At 37.0% G+C, this 23,501-nt stretch overlaps 1 protein-coding gene across 1 annotated transcript in view; it reads right to left on the reverse strand.

The window, feature by feature from the left end:
• HSD17B3 (hydroxysteroid 17-beta dehydrogenase 3) overlaps window positions 1-23,501 on the reverse strand; it is a 636,754-nt gene that overhangs the window by 91,646 nt on the left and 521,607 nt on the right. Inside the window, exon 11 of the mRNA XM_044058972.1 lies at window positions 3,787-3,936. Within this exon, the coding sequence (XP_043914907.1) occupies window positions 3,787-3,936 (150 nt within the window). The remainder of the gene's footprint in view (window positions 1-3,786; window positions 3,937-23,501) is intronic.

A 23,501-nucleotide genomic window follows, 5' to 3' on the forward strand; every position in this document is an offset into this window, starting at 1 on the left:
CCTGCACAGAGGAAGACATTCTCCGCCTTTTACCACCAACACTGTAGTTATTTTATACTGACTAAGTGCATCTTAGGGATAAGAACAATTTTTCTGATGCAAAAAGTTTATATTTGTGTGTCAGGCTCTATAATTCTAGACTAGCTTTAAACAGATAGCTACAAAATGACTGCATGCTCATTGGACATAGGGCCATATTATGTCTAGGAACCAGTCAGTCTACCAGTTCATAACATGAACCTCTTGCCATTGAAATATTCCGCTTACTCACCACACCATACCACTTGCAGAGAAAGTCATAGCTTCTCAAAATTATACATAATGCCTTACATAATACCTTTCCAAAGACTGCACTCAAATACAATTGAAAACTTTAATTCCATTGGGAAAAGGTAGAGACGTGATATTTCAGTTTATGCTCTATTTAGTGCACATTGCTGAGGTCAGTACATTGGACAGGAGGTAAATGCATTACAAAAGGTATGCAATACTTTTATATGGCATGGTAAATGAGAGAGGATAAGAAAGGGAACAGAGCAGATGGGTAAGAGATATAGGGTGTGAGGCATGCATGATTTTAGGTATTATGTGCCAACTAGTGATATAGCCCATAAAGTGAGAGATTTGGAGGATGAAAGTCTTTGCTAGGTACTTGGAAAGAGTAGGAAAAGGAGAAGAGGATATTGTAGGTTAAGAAAGTTGAGAAGGTTATAGATAGGGATTTTTGAAAGCAGATTGGAGGAGTAACACAGCTTGTGGAGGTAGGCAGTACAACACAAATACTAGGAAAGAAATATGTCAACTTTGTTTACAGGAAGAGCAAAATAATTGGAATTTAAAGGTCTTTGACAGATAAAGTACCTACTCACTGGAGATAGTGAATGTGTCTAGCTAATATTTTAGGAGGTGAAGGAGAAATTTGGCCTAGTGAAAAGGAATTGGTTGTTGCATAATGCAATTCTCAGTAAAGTAAAGAAGGTGTGTGTGTCTGGAAGGTAAATAGGAAAGAGGAGAAGGGAATATTATGGATAAACACATCTGTTTTAAAGGTCAGAAAGTTAGAAATGTTGCTCTTTACAATGATTTTAGGGAAATATAAAAGGGTAAAGGTAATGATGAAGTTGGTGGGTAGCTAGATCAGAAAAGTGATCTATGTAGTAATGATCAATATTCTTCTGCTAGTTGGTAGAGCAGGGAAAGTGATCTGTGGAGTAATAAGTATTGCTCTACTAGCTGGTAGATCTGGGAAAGTGATCTATGGAGGAATGATAAGCATTGTTATCCTAGTGGTATCAGAAAGTGCATGACTCTTATCTGTTTGGAGCTGGAGGAAAGATTCTCTCTCTAGATTAGGGAGGCATGGCCAGGTGAGTAAAAACATGATTGCACAGAATGGAAAGAATGGAGAAAATTAGAATGTGTGATATAATAAATTGGATGCAGAAGCCATACTAGGAGTAAGAAAAATTAAAATGAGGCATATAAGATGGTGGGTGAGGAAGCTAACTAGAGGTACTGGAGTAGGTAATGGGACAAGATAGTTGAAAAAGTAGTTGCACGTTAGCCATTGGGGAAGGAGAATGGAAGAAGAAAGAGAGGGACATTGTTTTGAATGATGGCTTTAGGGGGGAAGGGGAGATTATATCTAGTGAGTAGTAGAGTATGGGAGGCCCAAAGGGTATTACAGCTGTAGAAAAGATAGAGTCTATGTAAGAGACCAGTGCAGTGAGGTTAGGCTATTGTAATGACTGTGACTGAGAGATCCACGTCCAGTTATATTCCAGAGCCATGATATAGCAGTATCATGAAGGGTGGGGTTTTATATGTTTTCCTGTTGCTATTTATACTACAGACGTACTCAAGGGACACTAATTCTTTTTTTAAATATGATGGTATTTGTAAAAGTTATGAAGTTTGTCATATTTTTTATTTGTAAGTGGTCGATTTGAAAAACATGCTTTTATTTTACTGTCATAAAATCAATAAAAACGGTATAGAAAAATTATGACTGCACTTTATGCAATGTAATTTGATATGTTTGAATGTGTTGCATTTAGCTTTTTTAACTGCACCTGCACTAAAATTTGATCTTTCTCAATTGAATAACATAATTAATGAAAAAAAATCAATAATTAACAATAAATACAAAGTCTATGTTTAGTTTGAAGCAGAGATGTTAGTATATGCTAAAAACTATTAGGTACCCCAAAGGACAGTAACATATTTTTGAAAAAGTAAAACGTTTGAGGAAAACGAACAGAGAGTTTGAAAACTTGGTAAGTGACATATAAACAAGGCAGAATGTAATGTTTTTCAATAAGAGGGAGAATAATGAATAAAAGGCTTCCCCTATGAATGGACAGAACTCCAATGTGCCAAATATTAGAATCCCTAAACATTCGCTGAGAAAAAATGGCCAAAAAGCTTTCTGAATGTTTCTTTTTTTTTTTTTTTTTTGCAGGGTTAAGCTCCCTTACACCCCCCAATATGGCTACCAAGCCCATACACGCTCAAACTTATATCTACCAACTCCAGGCTGGACCACCTCAAAGATGGTGAAGATTCCCCTGAAAAGGGCATCACTGCTGGCAGAACTGGAGGAACTCTGATTCTCAGCAGGCTGAACTTTGGGCAGCAGAAGCATGAGAGTTCAGTCTTCATCCAGCCACAGGTTACCTGAATAAAAAAGCTTTGCATGGGGAGGCCATATTCAGCTTTTTTTAACTGGACCTGCTCTAAAACTAAATCGTGTTCATTTGAATAATGTGATTAATGAAATAAAATAATTAATAATAATAAAAAAGTATGTTTAGATTGAGGCAGAGATGGTAGGAAATGATGGAAACTGTTAGGTACCCCAAAGGAGTCAAAATAATTCAAGATGGTAATATATTTTAACAAAAGAAAAATATTTAAGGACAAAGAAGAGAGAGGGTGAAGACTAATGGTAAGTGACTTACAAACAAGAGGAAAATAATTATTTTTCAACAAGAGGGAGGATAATGCATAGAAGAGTCTAACATGTGGTGGCCATAGAGTCATAAGTGATGAAAAAAAGTCAGTAATTCTTCAATAACAAGCTAACTCCAATTTAACTTTGATTTGCAACACAACCAGCAGCATGGAAAATGAGACTATTTGGGCCAAACATCTTCATCTGAGTATTTGCTTCTATCTTTCAGTCTTGCAGTTATCCTTTCTTATTTGACATATTACCCACACTAACACCTATATGTGTGCGCGCACACACACAAACATACATATGCACAGTGCACAGACACACACACACACACACACACACACACACACACACACACATGCAAGCACATGAATATAAATGCATGCACACATACACACTACAAACCAACAATCAGGAAACATGCAGATATGCACACTACACATATGCATAAGCACACACACACACACACACACACACACACACACACACACACACACACACACACACACACACACACACACACACACACACACACACACACACACACACTCTGTTTAAATTTGTAAATCAAACTGGAAGAAACATTTCTTTATGCTGATGATCTGGCATTGTATATGTTATTACTGCAAAAGGGAAGTGTTAACATATGTATTTATAAAAGGGTGGAAAAAAAGAAGAATTTAGATGCCTTGGGAACTTTGAAACTAAACCCTCCACTCATGGAAAAAAAATAGATTTGGGTGCAGGCATTTATCTTTCATTGTATATAGTCCTGTAACACATTTTATGCTTTACCTTTACTCATTTGAAAAATAAGAATACTGTACCTGGATCTCATGTGCAAGACATCCAAAAGTCATATCTCCAAAGCTGACATATTTTAGGGACTCCCTTGCAAAGTCTCCAGGATCCATCATTGGCAAGCTGGACTTTGTGCTGGCACTCATATTGGTGGAAACACCAAATGGGGCTACACACTAAAGAGAAAATAAATACTATAACTTTACAGCAGCAGTGACCCTCAGTGATCAAACAATAAGTATCAGCATTAATATCCAATTACTAACATTGTGTCTCAGCAATATCAAGCAACTTTCTCATATAAGAGTATGTCAGTAAATATGTGCTTGACGAGAAGTCTGCAGCGATATACTTAGGAAACAATGTCAGATATTTACATTTTGTTACTTCAAAACCTTTTATTTGTCTGTTTCCTTACTGGCAAACTGATGTTGCTGGACCTGTTGTTTTGCCACATTTTCTAATGGAGCCTCTTTCTGCTACTATTACTACATTTTTATTTCTATGACTGACTACTTGTTCAATAATATTTCAACAAGTCAAAAAAAAAAACTGATTACTGAACTAGCTATGATCTGAGTGCATGCTTAAAATTTATAAATATGTTAGAAACAATGGACCATTGCAACCCAAATGACAATGAAACTTTAGCTGATGCTTCTGTGATGTGATTCCTAATGTGAAAATCAATATAAAAGAAACAAACTCTACACCTAGAGTGATATCTGATACTTCTTTTCTTCCAGTTTACAATATATATATATATATAATTTTGTGCGGTTTTCTTGAATTCTCTGGTTATGTCTCTGAAATGAAGTTCATTCCATTTGTTGTTAATGGCACTATAAGTCTGTTTTGCTGCCTGAAAAAAATGTATAATTTTCCAGTAAGCCACAATCAAATGGATGCAGACAACTTCAGTGAGTTCCAATACATTCCTTTGTCTTTATGACAAATGTAGGTCATACTCCCTTAACCACATAGCAGCTGAACATTTTTAGAAGGCTTGTTCATAATGCTGGCTGGTTTTGGCAATTTTGCTGTTTGTATTTAAAGCTCTGTATCTCTAAAAAGGTTCAATAATTGTTTATGACATTTTCTGGGAACATTACTGGGATAATTACCTATAAAACTTCATTGGACTGGGCTCCTGCCCTTAAAGATAAAAGTGAATCTGATGTTATGATGAAATAAATGTTTACTACATGGGGTCTGGGTGTTATGTCAACATTTGCCATCTTTTTCATACTTGAATGACAAAGGTCTTCTCTCACACAATCCATCTATCGCTTTTCATCTTACTTTCTTCCTGTATGTCCCAAATCTTCTTTAATAAAGTGTCTTCTGCTTTCCTGCACATGTGTCTGAACCACTGTAATCTGTTCTCATTGACCGTCTCTACATCTTCAGCTTCTTGAGCTTTTTCTCTGTCTGCATTTCTTTATCTGTCCCAGAGTATGCATCCTTCCAGCCATTTCAAACAATCTTCACCCCCTCTAGCTTCCTCAACTGCTCTGCCTTCACTGCTCAGGTTTCTGCACCGTACAGTAGTACTGGTCACACCACTGTTTTGTACACCTTAATTTTCAGCTTATTTAGCACTCTTCTATCACATATACCTCTGACATTTTTGCTTTTGATAGCTTTTGTTTATTGTATTCTGAAGAAACCTGAAAGTCACATATCTGTTTTCAGCTGACTGTTTTGCAAAAATTGCACAACTGAAATTTAGAAAGCCAATCTGGCTTGAATTCTAACCCAACTTCAAATGGAAATATCTCTATACTGCTCCAAAATAATTTTATGAAATTTCAGGATAAGACCTGTTGATAATCCTACTTTCATTTTGTTTTGTGTAACATAATAACTTTTATAAAAAGTAGACAACAAAATCTCAAATATCTGCATGCCTGTGTGCATATTTTATTATAACATATAAGAATGACAGAAAATATTAGTTTTCCCAGGAAAGAGCATTGCTTATGGTTCTCAATATATAAAATCACACAACTGATAGGGCTGAAATATATACTGAGTTCACAGCTTGAATGAATGCAAAATATACATTTGTAGTTTTGTGAAATGAATGATAAATACAGGGCACTGAAATTGCAATACAATACTACTGTTGGCAGATAGTAATGGAGGACTATCTCTCTGTAAATGTATAAAAATTATTATAGCAAATTTCTCAAAATGATATGTATCATGGCCCTCAGCTAAAAGTACTTAACTGGTGGTTCCAGCGGTAACTACAAACACACAGCTTTATCTTCTTGTAATGTAGTTTACTGTACATAAGTCTAAACTGGGGGCAATCATGATTTCAGGTTCAGAGACTTCTGTGTTCAGTAGAAATTAATAGGATTTTTATTTCTGATGTAATGATGACTCAGTAAAGATGTATTGTAGGCCAGTAATGTACTCAGCATACTGAACAATGAAACAGTATAAGACAAATTATCAGACTGTGGCAGTAAAGGTATTTAAACTAAAGCCACTGTCTTTGAAAAGCTACATATTTGTCACCCTTTAAGATTTTATCATGAAACTTTCAGGTAATAACAACAAGGTGTGTGGCTACAAAACACATACAAGACAATATTTCTATATCCTCAGAACTTCGAATGCATGACACTACTGGATCTGACCTCACATCATTAGCCACTTGAAAACACAGCATTGTAGCTCCAATGCCACATTAGAATTGAAAAAAAAATTCTAGTAAAATACACATTTTTTTCATCTGATTTCATAGAAACAAAATAGAGATGTATTCTAGACCACTGGTGTATTCTGTACACTGATAGAAGTTCAAATCTAAAGCCCAGGTGTTAACCAGGAGTAATGCAAAATGGACTGTAACAATGAACACCTCTAAATGCAATGCTGTAGTGCCTATCTGCATATGGCCATATCCCAACCCATTTCCCTTTTCATTATAAAAGTTTCAGATAGTGAAACAAGGTGATATGTTGCAAAAAAAAGACTTTAGGCTTATATTCTACCCTTAGCGGTTACAGTGCAACATTATCCAGAATTTGATCCCCTGTCCCCCCATGGTTGCTCAGAAATTTAGTATGTGAACTGTATGATAGCGTGCAAATGAAAAAAATATTTATCTGACAAAACATACAGGGCATTTACTTCAGGTGTAATGATAGCTCAGTAGAGAAGCACTTTGCACCATTACTGAGCAGAAGTTCAGCACAACCACCATAAAATCCAAGTATAACATAAAATATGATACTGTGGCAGTAAAAGTACATAAACTGAAGCCACTGGTGCCTGTCATTGAAAGGCTAAATCTCTGTCCCCTTTAAGATTTCATTACAAAGCTTCAAATAATAACAGCAGGGTATTCCTCAACAAAGCACATATGAAACTTTAATTCTAATTTCAGAGCTTCTAGTGCAGCACACATCTGAATTTGACTCCACAGCTTTAGCCCCTTGAGAGCATGATATTGATGCTACTGCAGGTTGCAACCGAAAAATGCTTTTTTTCTAGCTAAAGATAGAGGACTCTTATTTCTGACAAAATGAGAACTTAATATACATATATTCTGATCGTTAGTTTTACTGGCTTTTTGTGCAGAAGGGGAAACAGAACCCAGGTGGAAACCAATCATAGTGTCAATCTATGACAACAAAAAAAACCTCTGAATCATTTTATTTGGAAGTAATATATAAGAGACGATATATATCAGTTCTACAAAGGTACTTCACAATAAAATTTTCAGGGACTTGTAAGGGGCTACGCCACCTCCGACTGTGACAAAATCATATAAATATAATAGTCACATTGCACTTTGACAAATATTATCTCCACCAACAAACCATATCAATAACATTTCAGAAGTGATCAAGTAATTGTCCTTTGCTTTCATATACTACCTGATCCCAAAAATGTTACACATATTCTGTATACTTCTCACACCTCATTGAGAAGAAAACAAAAATAAAGCATAACAGCCATAGTAACATATTTTACTTCCTGCTGTTAGAGAGACACACCCTGCCCCCAACAAGTCATACCATTTTTATCATAAAATGTACAGTAACCCTGTGTTTTCACAAGCAGCATGCCTCCTTACCTCTACCCCAAAAGATGTCCACCTTCTTTGTACACATTTCATGCTTGATCATCAAGGCGGTAAATGAAACAATGGCTAGAGTAATTTATTTCAACTTCTTGGTTTTGAATATGTTTACTTGCCTCCCTGCCCCTAAGCTGTGCATATCAATAATTAGTTTTCATGAGCCATGTAATTGTAATTTGGCTTTCATACACCGCATACCCTCCAGAACAAGATAGCTTCTTGTTGTGCACATTGCAAAGGCATGATTGTATTTAAAAAAAAAAAAAGTGAAAGGCATAATAGCCTCAATGATGCACTTCATCACTCTTAGGATAGCCAGCTGTCATAATGGTCATATACTTTTAAACACTCCCTGTGCTTTTATACATATTCTAACTCCCTATTTCACCAAAATATATGTACCTTCTGAGTAACACCTCTGATGTTAGGTTGTAACGAAAGATAAAGAAAACCGAGCACAATAATGTACTTCAATTTGCTACTCTTAGACATTATATACTATTCCCCACTAAGCCACAGAAATAATCACTATATTGTGGTCACCTTATTTATCTTTGTCTACAAACTGTCTCCCTCAAACAGACAGCCATTTTAGCAACTATGTATGATTACCAAAAGTGATGAAACAGCTGCAATAATGTATTTCCACTTGCTGCTATAGTGCACCCCATCTCCATGTTGACTGACATAAAAAGTAAATAAAAATAAGTAACTACAAGTGTAATGTACTGTGGACAGTGTGTATTCTCACCACTAACCATAGACCTAGAAAAAAGTAAGCAATCACAGTAATGCATTCCACTTTGAGCATTCAAATGCAATACTATGTCCCTACCCCCCACCATGCAACAGCAATGATCACTGTAATGTCATCAGCCTGAGACTACAATTTACTTTGTTTCACTACCCCCACCCCCAAAAAGGCATATAGATACTTCTGGTGATAATCTCTTGTTGCTTAAAGTGATAAAAATAGCTATAGAAATGTCTTTCAAGTTGCTGCTACAGGGTACCCCCACATCAGTCATGATAAAATAAGTAATTAGATACACAAAAATACATCTGTTTATTTTATTGTTAGCAATGTCTTGTGCCACTGCCCATAGTTCCATCTAGTTTCCTGCCAAAAATAAGAAATGTTTGCAACTGAAAACTGCCCCAGGAGATTCATGTATCTGCAGGTCCTGCCAGTCTTTAATCATATGACTAAGACTGTCTTGAAAGCAATGTGACTGGTTGCTAAGGAGAATCCATCTCAGGTGCTTAAAGTGCATAGTAATAGGTCATGGGATGGCTGCCTACATCTTGTTGCTATGTTCATTAGGTAGTGGTGAGAATCAGGCTAATAAATAGTATGTCCGCTCATTTCTGGGTTACATTTCCCAGTGATTTTAATGGAACATTGCTTGACATTTTTGGCTACTACAGCTACTGCACTAGCTAAATAATCATCTCATAGACATGCTTTGAAGTAGAGAATTTTGTTCTTCTTGTAATAAAACTGGCTTCATATCAATTTTAAACTAAGGAAAAAGATACACTAAGACAGAGATGTCTCAGCTCTCACAACAGTGGATAAACCATGCAGTACTGAGATATCTCTCAACCCACATAAAAGAAGTTCAGAAATGACCACTCCTATGATCTAGAACTATGAAGAAGTCCACCTGTCAGTCCAGCTGATCTTCTGAACTATAATAAGCATTATGTTCCATGGTCAACTGTCCTTATTGCAGTTCCATAGTTACTGCACAGTGAATCACTTTTCATAGTCTCAGGTACCTAGACCTCTTCTGCAAAATGTTCTTCTCCCATACCTTAGAAATATATACCATCTACCAGCCACATATCTTTTGATTAACAGTTTAAAGCACATTTCACTACCTGTCATACTATCATTTCTATTTCATTTATGATTGCTGTTATCTGTGTTTCCATTGGTAAGGGGCTAATGCTTGTAAACTAACACAGATTTGGCAATCACAACTACTTGGTACTGTCAACTGAAATCATACTGTTCATCTCACAGTTGCAGGAAGATAGACGGTATGTTTTCACCTATAGTAAACAGGTGGCTGTAACTTCACAACACCAAAGAGTTTGGCTCAATTCTATGCCAGACTTAGTGTCTTGAGTAGTTTTTCTCAATAATCCAGAAATGGGTCTTTGCTTACAAATGCTAACAAGTCAGTTGTGCTTTCACTGCAGGGCCTGAAGAATAAAATACATAAATCCAAATTCTTCAGCTATAAGAAACAAAAGAAAGATATTAAAATGCTTTTTAAAAATGAGTTTATGATAATATACTGATACCACCACACTATTTATACAGATCTATTTGATTATAGGCTTCCTGAAAGTCTTGTACTTTAAAAAAGGCATGCTCTTGTAATGCTGTACATGATTCACTGATTAATTCCCCGACTGTGAGGCAAGTATAACTTAAAAGCTATCTATAAAACTCAATAACCCTCATGAAAATGTGTTGTGATACATTGTTTCATGACCAGTATATATATGGCCAGGCTGAAGATAGCAACATTCTGCATGACACATTACTACTTCAGTTCATAGGTTCTTAGGTTGTTAGGTGTATACTAGGCTAACAACTACAGGGGCCTTTGTAAGCCTAGCCATGTATCCCAAATGTATCTGACAAGGGTAGAGCTTGTATGGTCAAGCATTTACAGGCTGCCTCAGTCCATTAGAGATACAGATGTTAGACAGGGGAACTTCCAATTCCCCATTCACTTGTCCAAGTTACACTTGAATTGGATTAGGGAAGAACTCTGCTTCACATAGCTGGGAAGCCTGTCCCAGAGAAAGGGTAATCTCTGAGACCCACACCTCTCCCTCTAATATGTCCTGTTTATGTTGCAAGCAAGGTTTAAGTCCCTATATTGGGTAAGTCTGATGCTGTTTGTTTTGCAGATATAAAGAAGGTCCATCAGAATAATGAATTCCATCAAGAATGCCTTGTACACCAGACATAGAACACCTCTCAACAGTCTGTAGGAGACTGAATACAGGTATAGGGCTTTGAGGTGATATGCGTAGGACATGTTGTTTATGTCACATATACTTCTTGTGAGGAACCTCCGTATTTGTTCCAGTTGTTGCATGTGCCTGTTCATTAACATACCAAAGAGGGTGTTGTACTCAGTGAATGGTCTGATGAGGGCCAAATACAATGCAGTGATGACTTGCTTGGACCTAGATGCCATGCTTTTACTTATAAGTTGTTCAGCATAGAATGATTTCCTTACTACTCTAGACACATGATGGTCAAGGGCTAGGTTGCTGTCTCCATGTATCCCCAAATCCCTGATTAATGGATCTACTCTTAGAGGTGAGTTATCAATGAGGTAGCTTCCATGGGTAGCCAACCTCCTAAAAGATACTACTATGCATTTTTTGGAACTGTGGTTTAGACCGTGGCTCTGGCACCAATTATTGTCTGAGTCAGCCCTTCTTGGAGGATATTAGTGTCATGGAGAAGCTCTCCAGTGTCCTTGATACTGGCCTTGAATTCAGAGAAATACATGACAAAAATGAAACAGACCCAGCAAAGAGCCCTGAGGAACTCTGCTAGTGACCTGCCTCTTTTAGGAGTTAGACCCCCTGTCCTAGCTTCTTGTGTCCTGTCTGAGACCCTCCTGGCTTTTCACAGGGTGTCATAGCGGTTTATAAATAATTTAATGAGTTTGTCTGCAATGTCCATGTGGGATACTGTATTAAATGCCTTCCCAAGGTCAAGACAAGTAGTATGCACTCTTGTTCTTGTCCATTGCTTTGCTGAACTACTTGAAGAAGTATAAAAATAAAAAAATAAAAAAAAACTGGGTTGGATTCAGGTTTTGAAGATTTTCTCTGCCATTGTTAATCATTTCCAGATAATTCTTTGCATATGACTAGTCAGACGTTTTGGTTTATACGTACCAGGGTCCATAGATGACCCACCCTTGAGTAGAGGGATGACCACTGCAGTTCAACATTCACTGTAAGCTATGAATAAATAGTGACTCTAGTGGTCCTGACAGGTCACATTTCATGCTATTTGGGAAGCATCCTAGGATGTTATCAGGTTCCATCAATGTGATATTCTTTGCCTTGGAGAGCGAGTGAAGGACCTTCTCCCCTGTGATTGTCAGGGGGTTATGTTTGATGGCATTTCCTGAGGGGTGGCTGGGGGGAGAGAAAGGTAAAACTGGAGCTGAATTTGTCAGCCAGTAGATTTGTTATATCTTCTGGCTTGGTGTAGGTGGCTCCATTTGCAATTAGTTTTGCATAATGTTATGTACTGCCTTTGAGGTTACGTATTTTTTACCTCTAATTTGGTTTTGGTTAATTTTGATTTGCCCTCCGAATTGCTTATTTAGATTGATGAGAGTTTTTATCACACTTGGTGTTACACTTCCCAATTTTTGCTATGAATTTCTTCCTTTTGTTATACAACCTATTGATGCTAGGATTACACCAGGGTGGCTTGTTTTTTGAGTTTGTTCAGTGATTATTCGGGTCTACTTCACGTTGTCGTAAGCTGACAATATCGAGTCTGATATTGTCGGCACGACAATATCGAAAGTAAAGAACATTGTGCAAGTAAATGGAAATCTCCGTAAGGGGAGATTTCCATTTACCTCAATGTGGTGCAGTCTCGGAGTTGGTATATTTAAGTAGGGGGGGTGTGAGGGTGCAGGGGGGCTTGTCCCCCTGCCTACGCCATTTAGTTTTTTTTTTAATTTGTTTTTGTTTTTACGTTATTCGATGTTTTACTTAATCAATCAATAAAGTTCGACCTTTATTGATTCGATTAAGTAAACTTTCAATAACGTGATATAGATGCGATTATTCTTGGTAGGCACAGCTGACTCTATGTGCCTGTTAACATGAGTATACAGGGTTTCTGTGAACAATTCCCAATAGGCAGCAGTGTTCTCAGGGTTTGGGGGGGCTTGAAATTTTGCCAGGTTATCACTTAATATGAAATTTCTTTAGAATATTTCATAAATGTTCCAGGATCAGCAGGGGTCCCAGAATTTCTTTTTATTTCAAAGGATACAGCTTTATCATCCAACCTGACCAGAGAGAGGGTGTTACAGTTTTGGGATGCAGTGTTCTCCCATGTTAATGAGGACCAATCAGTATGTCCAAATCCCTAGTGGGCATATGACCCATCTGGACCAGGTTGTTTGTGTTGACAAAGTCCAGAAATCTCTGGGCCTGCAAAATTTTAGGCATGTATGATTCCTAGTTTAAAGCTAAATAGTTAAAGTCACCCATGAATAAATGTGACTTTATTATTGGGTCAAATGATGAGTGTCTCCAGTAAGTTTAAGTATGTTATGGGTTTTCTGGATCTTACAGGGTGAACTATAGTTTGCAAGGATATGGTATGGGATTTTCAATATCATTCTGTTTGACCAGCCTCAAAGTGTATTTATTTTCATGCAAACTGAGACACCTCTGCCTTTAGTCCCTGCCTGTGCAGCAGCTGTTCTAAATGTCTAAAAGAATTTGTAGGCCTGCACTGCCAGGGTACCTTCCGTAGCTTTAAACATCTCTTGGTGACTCCACAAAAGTCCACATAGTTTAGGGCAAGGAGAGTTTGGAGGGAGTGGAGTTTCTTGTTTAGACTTCTGGCATTGAGCAGTAACATCTTCAGATTTTCCAGGTTTACAAATTCATCTAGAGACTTTGCATTAAAAATAGCAACAGCAGCAATTGCTCAGTAGAATGATAATGTTTTCAGTTCAGATAGTAAACATGAATAATTATTTAAAATATACATGTGGCAGTTGCTCTACAGAATGTATTGCCTTGGTGGATTCAGAAATGTTTAAATCACAGGACTATTTACAAAGCCCTTAAATGCACCATTTCCATTAAAGCATATCATTTTATTAATGAAGTAGCTTCTGATGTCTGGAACTGCAGAGTTTATATTTTTTTGTATATAATATTATTGTATAGTTAGTTTACTAAAGGCACATCTGAATAAAATAAGCTTATTTCATGTACGCAGAACAGGATGTTGTATTAGCTTCATTCTGTTACAGCAGTATCAGATATAGAGTATGTTAGTAGAATATGGAAAGAATATGTGTTTTATGCGTATAATATGCAGACTAATACATCTATGGGGTGCCTATCATTTCAGCAAGAACTACATTTGCAAAGCTTAGAACCCCAAATCACTGATGGCGAATCCAAGTTGTTAATGAGTGCTTACATTTTTGACTGCATTGTTGAAATGTGCAAGTGCTGTAGTAAGTCAGGATAGTTCTCTTGCTTTTTTTATTTTGTCTGTAAAATAATTGATCAGTTTAGTACTAGAAATAAATTTAAACTGATATGATAAAATATTTAATTTTAAGTTGCAATACAGGTGAAGCCCTCTTCAAATATGGTTTTATTGTATTTAGTTGTTTCTGTGCACATAAGGTTTTGTAATGCAGTGTTTAATTTATTTCAGTATGTTTATTTCACTATTATGGAGACTCGTAGTTTCTGTTTTGCGTTTTAGGGAGTTGATGTTATGATCCTCAGGGTGACAGGGTTCCACATCTGTGATAGCAGAATGGGATCAAAATATTAATATTGTTAGTTTCATAACACGCTATTTTAAAAGCAAATAAAACTAGATTTATAATGATCCAATTAAAAGTGATGAAGACAGTTTGGTAGCCTCAGTAAGCATAACTAGCCAGTTGTTGACATTCAGAAAACTAAACCTGTAAAAAAAGCAGGTGCGTTACATTTTACTCACTTTTTCCCACTTCTCAGAGCTTTTGTGATCTTGCAATAGATATATATGTATATTAGTTCAATGGTGTGGTGGCTTTATTAAGGAATCCAGGGGGCTTACCCCATCTCCAAAAAGAAAAAAATGTGTTTGTGTTTTATGATTTTTAGAGTATCCTTGTTGACTTTCCAAAGTTTTAAATATTTGGGGATTGAATAATCATAAATGATACACAATTATTCATAGTTTACCTAAAATGCATATTATATTTTAAATGATAAACATATCCATGTAGAGGTAAAAGGCTGATATAGCCAGATGCAAGCACTTAATTAAATTACTATATGATTTATTATGATATGTCATTATTTTATGTAAAATTTGTGCTTTTTGTATATATGCTATCTTGTTGCTTAAGCTAAGAAAAAAAATTATGTCATCTATGTCCAGGATTTCAACTCCATTGTTTGTCTTTGTTATTACTCAAAGGAGCAATGCCCAAAAGTTATTTATAATGAATATGTTAATAGTTTTTTTTTTTTTCGGAGTGGGGCTGTTCATAATGTCATAGTAAGTGATGAGACATGAGACTCTTGATAAGTGAGTAGCTTTTTATTCATTCATTTTCTGATGCCAGCTTTGACCTATTCAGAGTCATGTGAGAACAGGATGCATAAGGCATGGAACCAGCCCTGGACAGGAAAGCAGTGCACTGCAGAATGTACACACATTAAAATCACAAACACACATTTACAGGTAAATTGAAGTATCACCAATTCGCTTATTAACATGTCTTTGGGATGTGGGAAGAAACAGGAAAAGCCCATCAAAACATACATAGACATGAGGATGATGTGCAGATGTCATACAGAAGACAGTCAGGATTTGGACCAGAGTACCAAGACCTGTGACACAGCAATGCTTCATAATGCACTATGTGCCACCAACTGGAATTTATTTGATCTGTGTTCACATTTTCTGTTTCTAATGTAAGTGTCAAAAATGCATTGCAAATGATTTTATAACAGTGGCTACACTGTGTCAAAGATGATACTATCATCAGTAAACTTACCCACATCACTGGCCTTATTTGTTATTTTTCACACCATTTTTATCATATATGATTTGTCATCTAACTTCTAACTGACTGTCACCATATTTGTTTGCATGCCATTGTTAGTCTCTAACCAAAAGCCCACAAACTGCAAATACTAAAGATCCATTTCCACTTCCTGCACACTTGCTAAAATAGTTGAAAAACTTCTATACAAGCAAATCTTTGCACATACAAATACTTATAGTCTCCAATGTGACTAGCAACGCGGGTTCCCCAATGCTTTTAGCAGATTGACATCACTCTACACCATAACTAATAAAATCTGCTGTAACATTAATGATGACCTCCTCACAGCAACTACATTCATTGCTATGACCAGGGCGTTCAAGACAGTTAGCCATCCCCTCTTTCTCAAAATGTTTGGGTTGTGGGTTAGTGCAATGGTTGCAGTCTTTACCTTACAGTCACAAAGTACATGGTTTGATTCTCACTTTTGTAAGGGAAACTGGATATGCTTAAAATAGCCCTTAAAAAGGGAAGCTAGCCTAGTAGCTAGTTATGAATGTGTAAACTCTCCAAACTTAACACAGGCAAATATATAGTGAAATGGTTGAAAAGCTGTTTTGAAAACAAAAGCTTTTGAGTATACAATAATAATACACTCTCAAATCCAGAAACTCTGATGACTGATCTACCTCAAGGTTTATTCTTTGGTCCCCTACTCTTCTTCCTATTTATGATTTAATTGACCCATGACCTTCCCCAATTGTCAGTATGATGAAGATATCTCCCTCACTGAATCCAATCAGTGGCCCATGATTCTAAAAGATAACTTGAAAGAAAACTTGTCTACACTGGGAAAGTGGACTGCAAACAACACATTAAAGTCAGTCCTGACAAATTGGCATCATGACATTTTGGAACCCTTCAAAAACTGCAAATTGTCTCCCAATAAAAGTACACACATAACAATGTCATACTCAATGTGACCATACAAAAATACCTGGGTATCCTGCTGGACCTCACACTGTCTTACTAACACCATGCTGACTACATGGCAAGCCAAACTTTGGGTCAAGAAAGCTTTGCAGTAAAATGACCCAGTAGCTAAAATTGTTCTCATTCCTAAACTTGAATATGCTCTACCCCTTATACCTCTCCATTCTAGTTCTACCTACCAAAAGCTACAAATAGGAGCAAGCAAAATTTGTAGCTTTACACTCTTAGCCAGCCAGTACATACATCACTGTGACCAACTAAAGGACTTCCTCTGGCTCTCAGTACCAAACTGAGCATTATTACTACTTGATGGCCTTATATTCAAATTATTGGTGCTTAGTCACTGCTCTCAACTGAAATTGTAGCTTCCTGTTAGGGATATGACTTATGTACTCAGAAATACACAATAGGAAGAACTATTCCTCATAAAATCTATATTTAGTACCACTATAGGGAAAGACCCTTCTCAAAAATAGGTCCAGCCATGTGGAACTGCTCACCTTCAGATATAAGGTTTCAAAATTCACTATTGAAATTCAAACCCAAACTAAAGGAGCATCATGGGGACAAACCACAAGAGTACCTTTTTCAGATACACAGGATAAAGTGAAAAATATCACAATATTACTGTCTGTGTTTTCAAACACAACCACTACTATTTGCAAGAGAACAGAATAGAATCTTGATTGTAAATAAGGTAAATCCTAACGTACGTATGGAGATCATACACTCTCAATTTTTGTTGTAAAAATATATGTGTGTGTGTGTGTGTCTGTATCTATCTATATATCTATATATATCTATATATATATATATATATATATATATATATATATATATATATATATATATATATATATATATATATATATATATAAATATATATATATATATATATGAGCTATAGTCCCTTAACCCGAATTTGTCTAATGTGTGACCTTGAGCAAGTCACTTAACTAGACATAATCAAGGGTTGCCCTGAAAAGGGACTGTGTGTTCAGTGGGCCTACCTGGTTACTAGATAGGTATTACTATTATTATTATTATTGACATTATTGATAATGTTATTATTATCTATTCAATGTGCTTTGTAATGATGTTACCTATGCATAATTATCTTAAAGATTTGTTGCTATTGTCTCTGTTATTTCTTGATCTCATCTGCTGCTCCTTAGAACCCAGGTCATTGCTGAAAGGGTCAATTGACCAGCCCACCTACCTGGTTCCAAAATGGCAATCAATCAATTAATCAATAAAATAAATAAATTTGTTTATAGTGAAATTCAAACTGCATCTTGTATATCACCCATTCCATTCTGTTATGTATTCTTGAAGTAGACAGAATCAACTGGTAATCTGTCTACCCTTCTTATTTTCCAATTTTTGATATATTTATAAATTTGGAATTTACATTCAGGCCTGAAGGCTGTTGAGGAACACTGACCATCTTAATCCCAGATCATTCAGTATGCAGATGACACTACCTTAATTTGTGCTGCACAAAACATTCCCACCCCTCCTGCAAACAACTCAACTAGCATTCTCTAGCATTGAAACCTACCTTACCAAAGCGCAACTTACCCTCAATCCAAAGAAAACTCAGCTTATGATTATAACCAGCTCTAACAAAAACACTGATCACAGTCAATTCACTATCTATTCCACAAATGCTACTCCAATCACTCCAGTGGCACAGGCTAAGCTATTGGGAATAACCATAGACTCCCAACTAAAATTTGATAGTCATCTCAGCTTAACTATTAAAAAAGCACGTGCCAAACTGGGATCACTCCACCGTACCAAACCATTTCTTACTAACAACACAAGATCAGCCATTGCTCACTCCCAACGTCTATCCACCCTACTCTATGCATCTCCCATTCTGACTAATCTCAACAAAACTGAACTAAGCAAAGTGGAAACCTGCTATAACAGAATTGCCCGCTTTGCTGCAAATTGCTCATATAGAACTCATCACTGTACTGCTTTGAGACAGCTCCACTGGCTTGAACTGCCCAACCTCCTAACCTAAAATCAGCTCTGCCTCTGTCATTCTATCTATTACCTCCCCAAGAAGTGTCTTGCCCTCAAAAACCTAGTACATCACTCAGCCAAAAGGCCTCTTAGATCATTAAGCAAACTACTACTAGAAGTCAACAACAGCTACAATAGCTTTGGAGATGCACTATATAGTAGTTCAGTGGCTAAAAAATGGAACTCTGCCCCCACTAGCATTCAAAACACATCTTCCAAAACCTCCTTTAAAGACCTCATCAGGCAACATCTCCAAGTTGGCAGTGCCATGATTGCTCCCCAGGTTAGTGAAAGCGGATAAGGTATACATACTAAATCTAGAGTACTTGATAATAGTTTTCAATCTTACTCACAAACACTGGCTAATCTACAATGTATATACTGTACCTGTGTACTGGGTATGTATTCTACCTATGTTCCAAATTTCAGCTGTACACCACAAATCTATTAATTAACTTTATTTGTAAATTAATATTTTGTTGTTTGTTCTCTCCACTGTAACTGTTGATGTGCCGCATACCACTGTAAAAACGTCTTTTGTAATTTGTGTGTATACTGATCATGTCTAAATAACTAAATGTATCTATAATTTTTCTTTGTGGAGCTTTTCTCTCCAGGCCTCTGCTAAAAAAGGGCCTTTTCGGCTCAGTCAGTCACCCCCGGTTAACAAATGTAAAATAAATAAATAAAAATATACAAAATTGCCAATCCATTTATCTAGGTTCATTTTAAATTTGCTTAATGATTCTAAACAACATATACATTTATTCCATATTTCACAGGTATGAACATCTCAATGTGGTCTTATTCAAGTTTATACAAAGCTTTAAGTTGTTATGCCCATGAGTTATTGTGCTGCTGTGTATCTAAAGCTAACACTAACACTAACACTGTCTGCAACAGCTTATACTTGAATATTTTACATGCTAATATCATTTTCCTCTAAAATATCTACACTGCAGAGTGGATAAATAAAGACGTTTACATCTTTCCATGTAGTCTAATTCGTAAACTGAAGTTGTTATTTTAGTAAATTTCCTTCAGTCTGTTTCTAAATGTTGATACTGACCAACTGTATGTATACAAACCATGTTATTCTCAACAATGCAGTGAATATATGTGTTAGATAAATTAATTGTGCACTTTGTACCCCTCATAGCTACATACGTTAACATGACCATCAGCATGTTTGCTAAACTTTGATGATAGTGTTACCCAAGGTTGTCATATTCACTTAGTTAACCCAAAGAATCCGATTTGAGGAAAAGTGTTGAATTAATATAAGGCTTTCTAAAATATATAATTTTGCATTTGTCAGTAATGAATCACAATTCAGCTTTGTCTGTCCAATGGAAACTTTTAGCCAACTGACCATGTCAAAATCTTTTTTGCCAAATATTATACATTTGAGTTTACAATCAGTAGCATATTTACTTAGCCAAAAGTTCTTGTTCCTAGATTCATAGAAGATTACTAGGCTAATGGCTCAAGAGCACTTACAAGCCTAGCCAGTTTTACCCAGATTTTACCCAATTTTCTATCCCTACAGAAAAGGATAACAAGGGTCAGCAAGGAGGTTTTGCCTTGTGAGGTACACACCAAAGGGTGCATTGTACTCAATTATTGGTCTGATAAGGGCTGAGTACAGTGGCACTATGACATCCTTAGAGATCTGGATGTCATGCCATTACTTATAAGCTGAGCCACATAGAAGGATTTCCCCAGCACCGTGGAGAGATGGTAGTCAAAGTTCAGATTATTATCTATCTGAGTACCCAGACCTCTCACCACTGGGTCCACTATTAGGGGGGGTGCTATTGATGTTGTAATTTGCAGGAGTATTTGATTTTGCAAAGAGTGTTATTATGCACATCTTCACATTTAGTTTGAGGCCATGGCTCTGACACTAATCATTAGTCTGCATCAGTCCCTTCTGTGGGATATTAACATTGTTCAGGGAGTCAGTGATTACCCCTAACTTGCAGTCATCAGCAAACTTGGTCAGCCAAAAGCCATCTATATTTTCCTGGACATCTGAGAAATATATTCCAAACAAGAGGGTTAGCACCACATAGATTTCTGGGGCATCAGCAGTCTGATGCCTTCTTCCTGAATCTGGACTGGTAAGGCAGCAGTCCAGATTCACTTTCTATGTGAGGAAGTTATTGGATTGTACCATTGTGGCTCACATCTGGGGGGCTGCAGTCTTGCAGTCCGATATCACGAGCCACCACTGTATACGTCTGCATAGGCCTCCTTGTTTTGGGGGTTTAGGGGAGCTTTAAAATGACCTATGCTATCACTTAATAGGAGGTAATTTCCTTAGAAAAATTCTTTAGGGTTTTAGGGTTTGATGAGGGTTCTACCATTACATTTATTTCAAAGGAGACTGATTTATGATCCGACCTGACCAATGAGGACAATACACTCAATGCTCCCTCATATTTGTGAGTACTATGTCAAGGATTTTAAGTCCCTAGTGGGAGTGCAGACAAGCTGTTTCAGGGCATTTGCATTGACAAAGTCCAGAAATCTTTGAGCCTAATGTTAATGGTTGTGTATGTTTCATAGTTTGTGGTGGAGGTAGTTAAAATCACCCATGAATAGCGTGTTGGGTTGAATGGTAAGTGATTCTAGCAACTTCAGGTATGTGGAGTGGTTTTCATAGTTCATGGTTGGGAGACTATAGCTAGTGATGATATGGTGGGGGATTTTGCCTATTTTCAGCTGGACATGGGGTAGCTCAAGCAAGTCAATCTACTTGACCAATTTAGAGGTGTGATTGTTTTTTATGTAAACAGAAACACCTCCTCCTTTCATTTTTTACTTTAGAGAGGGTGTTCTGAATGTGTGCTAGCCATAGCAGCTTTGCACTGCTGATGTGCTTTCTACAGCCTTGAACCACATCTCTATAACTGCACAGATGTCAGCATTCTCCAGGGTGATGAGAGCTTCCATAGAGTGCAGTTTCTTGTTAAGACTCCTAGCACTGAGTAGTAGTACCTTCAGCTTGGCATTACAAGAGTTTGTTACATTGGTAGGTCTGTTGGTTTGGCACTGCCTAAAAAATGCACTATAGGGGTGGTTAATGCCTTGGACAGTATTCAAAAGTCTAACAGCATTGGGTGTAGACCATCTTTGGCAAAGCAGTGTGGTTTGTAGATCATGTTGTCCCAGGCTGATAAATACTGGATCCCCTTGGAACAACACTATAGCTAAGCCAATTATTGAAGTCAACCATTTTCTGTTTGCATTGTGGTTTAATTCTTGATGAGGGTAGAATGCTGCTCAATGTAAGGTTTATACCCACCTGTGACATGTATGAAGACAGGTTCACTATGTCTTTTTCAAATAGTCCAGGTAAGTATGTCTCAGGTCATTCATACCCACGAGGATTAGGAGTGAGTAATACTGGTACATGTGGTTGAGTGACCTGAGTGCCTGCATGATCTAGCAAATCCTGGCCCCTGACAGGCAACTGACTGTAACACTCTCTTTATCTAACCTGGTGGTGGTGGTGGTGGTGGGGGGGGGGGGCAGTGTCTCAAGATGGAGTCTCTTACGACCAAGATGTTTGAATGTGTGGTGTTTCACTTTAGGGGCTTGCATGTGGAGACAATGTGATGTGTATTTTGGTGTGTATCAGTTGATATTGATTTGGTTTTGTATGCATGAGGTTTCTGAGAGCAGCAAATGGGAGGCCTCTGAGGTTTTGGTAAATAACTTGTGAGTACCTCTACATATGTGGGTTTATGTGTCGAGACCTTATTTAGTGAGGGAAATGATGTGCATGTGCTGACAACCTGTTTGTCATTTCATTTGTCAGTGTGTGAGAGTTGTGTCTCAAGTTCCATAGTGTAACTACATCTCTCACATACTGTTTCAAGATTAAGTGGTTGTTGGTATACCTGAGACAGGTGCTATATTGCTACAGGATGCCCATGTCCACCAGGCTGGCTACAGAGAAAAGCAAGAAAGTGCATATCCATGGTTTCAGGTCTTTTACTATGATTTTAACCAGGGAGAAGAGTGGGTAGATTTAACTGGACCTGGATGATAGCACACGGATGAAGACCTGGTGCTATACTCAGTGTGAACTGCAGCCATCCAACAAAGCAATGGTGCTATGTGTACAACTCAGATGTTCCTTGAATAGTAAGGGAACCAGAAAATTTGCAGAGATAGTTATTTTAGGGGAACTTTTATCTTGAAAGTGTTTGTGTCTATATAGGGCACTGCTAACCTTTGCTGTGCAGACAGCAGCCTGGTGCAGACACTGGGCTTATATAGAATCAGAAAAACAAGTTTTTCAACAGCAAGGCCTACAGACTAATCAAGGAAGCATATAGTAAGCTTTCATCCAGCAGCCTCAACTCGAATATGTTTGCTACAGCACACTTCTGCCACAAGAGTGCAGTCAAAAAAACCCTCAATGGAAAAATACTGGTTTTAGAGTCCAAGTGCAGGAGATCCACACAATCTAGACTCTGCAGTCCTGTAAAACTAGCAGATGCAATGTAATTCGTACATTAGCAGTGGAAAAAGTTCAGAACAAAACTACTAAATTGTGAGAAATTTAACTTTCTTATGAAATACAGTAAAAATAATCAACAGAAGAGCAAAATTATACTTATTTTTATTATTTTAGCAATAGATTGCCTTAGGTGCAACAGATTCTCTGTAGTTCTTGTTATTAGGAAATTAGGCAAACACAAGATTAAATAAGAAACGGCCAAAAATTGAACCCTGCAGAACTCCTTTAGTTATAGGTAGATAGTTTGAAAGATTGCCTTGAACAGCTACT

This window comes from Protopterus annectens, chromosome 17.part0 (assembly GCF_019279795.1).
Source record: "Protopterus annectens isolate FY-2018-M chromosome 17.part0, PAN1.0, whole genome shotgun sequence".
Classification (NCBI taxonomy): domain Eukaryota; kingdom Metazoa; phylum Chordata; order Ceratodontiformes; family Protopteridae; genus Protopterus; species Protopterus annectens.